General features: G+C 58.7%; 1 protein-coding gene across 2 annotated transcripts in view; it reads right to left on the bottom strand.

Annotated features, from left to right (window-relative positions):
- Positions 1–1,520, bottom strand: part of ABCB6 (ATP binding cassette subfamily B member 6 (Langereis blood group)) — a 9,332-nt gene extending 7,812 nt beyond the window's left edge. For both annotated transcript variants that reach the window (XM_006763366.2, XM_015563632.1), the window contains exons 1-3: positions 972–1,520; positions 516–653; positions 77–263 (exon numbers count right to left, since the gene is read on the bottom strand). In XM_006763366.2, coding sequence (XP_006763429.1) covers positions 77–263; positions 516–653; positions 972–1,520 — 874 coding nt within the window. The remainder of the gene's footprint in view (positions 1–76; positions 264–515; positions 654–971) is intronic.
- Positions 1,521–1,526: the final 6 nt, after the last annotated feature.

A 1,526-nucleotide genomic window follows, 5' to 3' on the forward strand; every position in this document is an offset into this window, starting at 1 on the left:
CACACCCCCCCCCCCCCCCGGCCCCAGCCAGTCCAGTGAAGGACCAGAGGGCTAAGCTGGCACCCCTCTCCCTCACCTATGTCCCTATAGAAGATGGGCACCAACACATTCAGTCCCCGGTCCAGCCCCATGAGCCCCAGGCAGATGACCACCACAAGCTGCAGAGCTGGATTTCCCCGAGGCCACAGGTAGCCACTCAGGAGCCGGAGCTTCCTGCCAAAGTCTCGCCAGGTAGATGCTGGTGGCCCCTCTGTTGACTGAACCTAGGATGGTGAAACACATAGAGGGAAGCTTAGAAATCATAAAGAATTGCACTAGCCAGAAACCTTCTAGGAAAAATGTAAGGGAGTGCAGACCCCAGGCATTTTAGACCCACAAGTAAGCCCTGATGGGATCAGAAAAGCTAACAGGGCACAATGTGAGGTTTGGGTAAGAAACAGTTTATTATGGTAGGAAAAAATGATGCCAAGAAAAGAAGTTAAGACAGACCCTAAGGTTCAGAAGTTGAGGTGTACCTGGCTCCTTTCTACATCCTGATCGTCTTCATTGACCCGAAATGTGTAGGACTGGGGACGAAGTCCCGGAGCCCAGAGCCCCAGGACAAAAAGCCCTCCAGAGACCACATAGCGCAGCACCCACAGGCTAAACTGTACCTAGAATGAAACATGTGAGGAGAGTATCAAACAGGGCCAAATCCCATTGTTACTACTAATAACAGGGTTGGGGATTGAACCATGGGCAGGCACCCTGGTTCCTCCTCGGGGCCCAGCATCTAATGGGCTGGTAAGAAAAATCCATAATGACTCAGCACGGACACGCCCTACCAGCTGGCTATCAGCTCCCAGCCAGCGTCAGCCCCTCCCTCTTCCCTTAAGAATCACCCCAAAGCGTGGAGCCAGTATGACCAGACTTGACATCCTTCTTCCCAACCCCTGCCACCCATGCTTCCACTCTCCCATGAGGCCCCTCACCTGCTGGCCCAAGTCCGCCCTTGCCCACCACCACTGTGGGCTGTTCCAAGACACCAGGGCCAAGTTCTCGGCTGCAAAAGCCACAGTCCAGAGGAGCAGGAGACCGGGGCTGTGACTGAATTTGATCCAGGCGCCCATTGCTAGCTTCTGCCGCGCCTGGCTCCGTTCCACAACGAGCAGTCCCAAGCCACAGGCGCCGGCCAGGCTCCCCAGTATGGAAGCCAGCAGCAGGTAACCTGGCAGCGGGGCCCCCCGCGCAGTGCCCACTCGACCAACCAGGCTGGCCAGGGGCAAGGCCACCTGAAGTGTGGCCAGAAGCAGCTGCAGCACGTAGGGAGCGACACGAGGTCCGGCCCCCCAAGACAGCGCGTCGGCGACTGCTGGCCGCTCCCGCCGCTTGCAGGGAAGGGCCAGCACCAAGGCCAGAGTCCCCAGGGCCGTCAGCACCGAGGGCGTGAGGGTGAAGAAGAAGCAGGGGCTCAGGCCACCCTGCGCCCAGGCCGGACCCGCGGGCCCTTCGGCCTCGCAGTAGTTGCCCACAGTCACCATGGCAAT

Source organism: Myotis davidii, unplaced genomic scaffold (assembly GCF_000327345.1).
Source record: "Myotis davidii unplaced genomic scaffold, ASM32734v1 scaffold575, whole genome shotgun sequence".
Lineage (NCBI taxonomy): Eukaryota > Metazoa > Chordata > Mammalia > Chiroptera > Vespertilionidae > Myotis > Myotis davidii.